Source organism: Crocuta crocuta, unplaced genomic scaffold (genome assembly GCF_008692635.1).
Source record: "Crocuta crocuta isolate KB4526 unplaced genomic scaffold, BGI_CrCroc_1.0 scaffold139, whole genome shotgun sequence".
Lineage (NCBI taxonomy): Eukaryota > Metazoa > Chordata > Mammalia > Carnivora > Hyaenidae > Crocuta > Crocuta crocuta.
This window is the reverse complement of record NW_027533258.1, coordinates 10,624,386-10,626,932: the sequence shown is the minus strand read 5'-3', so window position 1 is coordinate 10,626,932 and position 2,547 is coordinate 10,624,386. Positions and strand designations below refer to the sequence as shown.

Below are 2,547 nucleotides of genomic sequence, written 5' to 3'. Positions count from 1 at the left end.
CCAGAGCCCCGGCCCCCGGAGCCCCCCGCCCCACCCCTGCAGTGACCCCGAGCGCCCCGACCCACTGCCCCAGGGGTCTGCATCTGCCCACTTACATCGCTGCCTCCGTCCTTGGACGGGGGGCTTTGACCTTTGCCGCTCTCGGTGGGCGAGTGGCTGGGCTGGACCACGTCGGGCAGGTTGGTGTAGCCGTTACTGTCCGCGTGCAGCAGGCCGCGCTCCTCCTCAGGAGTCTGCAGGGGCAGAAGGACGGGGGCCGGTGCCGGGCCGAGGGGTCCGCAGGGGCAGAGGGAAGGGGGCCGGGGCCGGGCGGAGGAGGGGCCCACTCACGCGCTGGACCACCATGGTGCCGCCCCCGTAGGGCGTCTGGGTCCCGGCTACCTGCTCCACGTCGTGGACCACCATGGTGCTGACGCTGTCCGTGTCTCCGTCGCTGCCACAGNNNNTTCCCTAGCTCAGCGGTGACAGCCAGGGCCCCCCAGGCTAGGAAGAGGAGAGCCCTGCCCCCCACCGGAGCGCCCCTCACCGGGCACCGGGGGCACCTCTGCTCCCCTCCGAGGGCTCGCCGTTGCTCTCCTCCTCGTCCTCGCTGCTCTCCACCTCCTCGCTGGACGACGAGTAGTCCATGGCCTTCTTGGGAGGCCGCGGGGCCTCGTCCAGGGCCCGCTCCTTCAGCAGCACGAAATCCTGCGGGGGGAGGGGCGGGGTGCAGCAGAAGAGGAGGGGAGTGGCCGGGCCCAGGGGTGCCGGGGTGGGGGTGCAGGCAGCAGGGGCTGGGGAGCGGCCTCTCTCACTAACCTCGCCGATGGCGCGCTTATAGCTCTGGGAGGGGCGGCGGGGGAAGCGGGGCAGCCAGGAAGCAGGAGAGACGGGAAGAAAGGTCAGTAGCTGAGAAGTGCAGCCCGCGGCCCCTTCGCACCAGGACTGAGGCGGCCCCGGCCGGGCTCCCAGGGGCTCCTGAGGCCCCAAGCTCCGCCCCCAGGAGACGCCCCGCCCGCAGCTGCCGCTGCCCACTTACTGCGGGCCGGCCTGGCCGGGAGCGGTGGTCGTCAGGCTTGGCCTTGTGCCCGGGGGACAGCACTGGGGAGCTATCCAGCTTGGAGGTGGCTGTGTGAGGCAGGGGGGAGGAGGGCGGTCACGGACACCGGCTCACTCCGGGCGGACCCGAGCCCAGCGGCGCCGGCACCCAGCCTCGGCCCCAGAGCAGGCTGCCGAACCTCCCACGCGGTTCCGCTCCAGCGAGCCGGCCTGGGGCAGGTGCCCGTGCGAGGGGAGGGCGCCTTCCGAGCGCTCCCAGCCAGGGTCGCTCCTCCTGAGATCGGGGTTGCTGCGGGGGGAGGGGAAAGAGGCGGGTCAGGAAAACGGGTGCCCCTGCAGGTGCTGAGCTGCACAGCAGAGGGAACCACCACCGGGAGGGAAGCAGGTGGCAGGAGTGAGGATGGGAGTGAGTGGGGGGCAGACCTCCATTACCTACAGGCGTTGGGCGGGCCAGGGGGCTGAGCGGGGGGCCCCGGAGGCTTGGGGGAGCCCCGCTCGGCCCGCCTTTGCAGATAGATTTGCCAGGCGGAGTTGCTGCGAGGTCTGTGGAGGGAGCACAGGGGTGCCGAGGGCGGGGCGGGGGCGCTGAGGTGATGGGGTGAGGGCCTGCCCGCCCCTAAGCAGATAGCCTAGCAGATTCCCCTCTGCACTGCCCCCCCCACGCCCCGGGCCCCCACGCGGCTGCCCCTGGGGTGCTACCTGGCACGGACAGCCTGGGCCGGCCGGGTCCCTCCGGCCCCACTGGTGTTAAGGGCAGTGGCAATGGACGACGTCCTCTGAGGCACCTGAGGGGAGTGAGGGGGTCAGCGAGCTTGGCGCCAGCGCCGAGCCAGACACTCCTCGAGTGTGCTCCCTCCACTTTACACGGACAGGCAAACTGAGACCGGAGAAGCGGACGACTTTGTCCACAGGGGTGACGCAGGGTCCCCACCCCAAGAAATCAGCCCCTGGAGCTCCCCCTGCACCCCCCCATTCTCCCCTTCTTTCCCTCACCCCAGAGACCAGGGGCCCAGCCCCGGGGGGGGGGGGTGGCAGCTGGCCCTTCTCTTCCCTCCCAGCCCTGAGCTCCTCTGTCCCTCGCTCGCTGCCGGCCACTCGCCATCCTGGCCCTCCCTCAGCTCCGCCCTCACCTTGGGTGGGGTCTCAGTGTCCGGCCGGACCCAGGATGGGGGATTCGGGCTGGGGCCAGGCCCTTCGGAGGTGGGATCGGAGTTCTGGCGGATGACGGCTCCTCGGGCGCCGGGCGCGGCGGGGGGGGTGGGGACGGCAGGGTCGGGCTCGTGGGAGGCCGGGAAGGCAGCCAGGTTTCGGGTGGGCTGGTCCTGCAGGGACTGGGATCGGGGTACGGGCGCTGCATATGGCTTCAGTGGGACCCGGTGTGCCACCAGGCTCTGCAGGGAGAGACCAGGGAGGGTGGGCTGCCCGCTCTGTGGCACGTCCCCACCTGGGAGCGGGGGGGCCTGGGCTGGGAGGACGGGGCCAGGGAAACCTCTGGCTTCCGAGCATCAG

The 2,547-nt window shown here is 71.7% G+C and overlaps 1 protein-coding gene across 1 annotated transcript in view; it reads right to left on the bottom strand.

Moving 5' to 3' along the window:
• MINK1 (misshapen like kinase 1) overlaps positions 1–2,547 on the bottom strand; it is an 11,694-nt gene that overhangs the window by 2,719 nt on the left and 6,428 nt on the right. Inside the window, 9 exon segments of the mRNA XM_077746766.1 lie at positions 96–233; positions 331–433; positions 527–687; positions 799–822; positions 1,019–1,107; positions 1,218–1,327; positions 1,471–1,581; positions 1,738–1,823; positions 2,169–2,541. Coding sequence (XP_077602892.1) covers positions 96–233; positions 331–433; positions 527–687; positions 799–822; positions 1,019–1,107; positions 1,218–1,327; positions 1,471–1,581; positions 1,738–1,823; positions 2,169–2,541 — 1,195 coding nt within the window.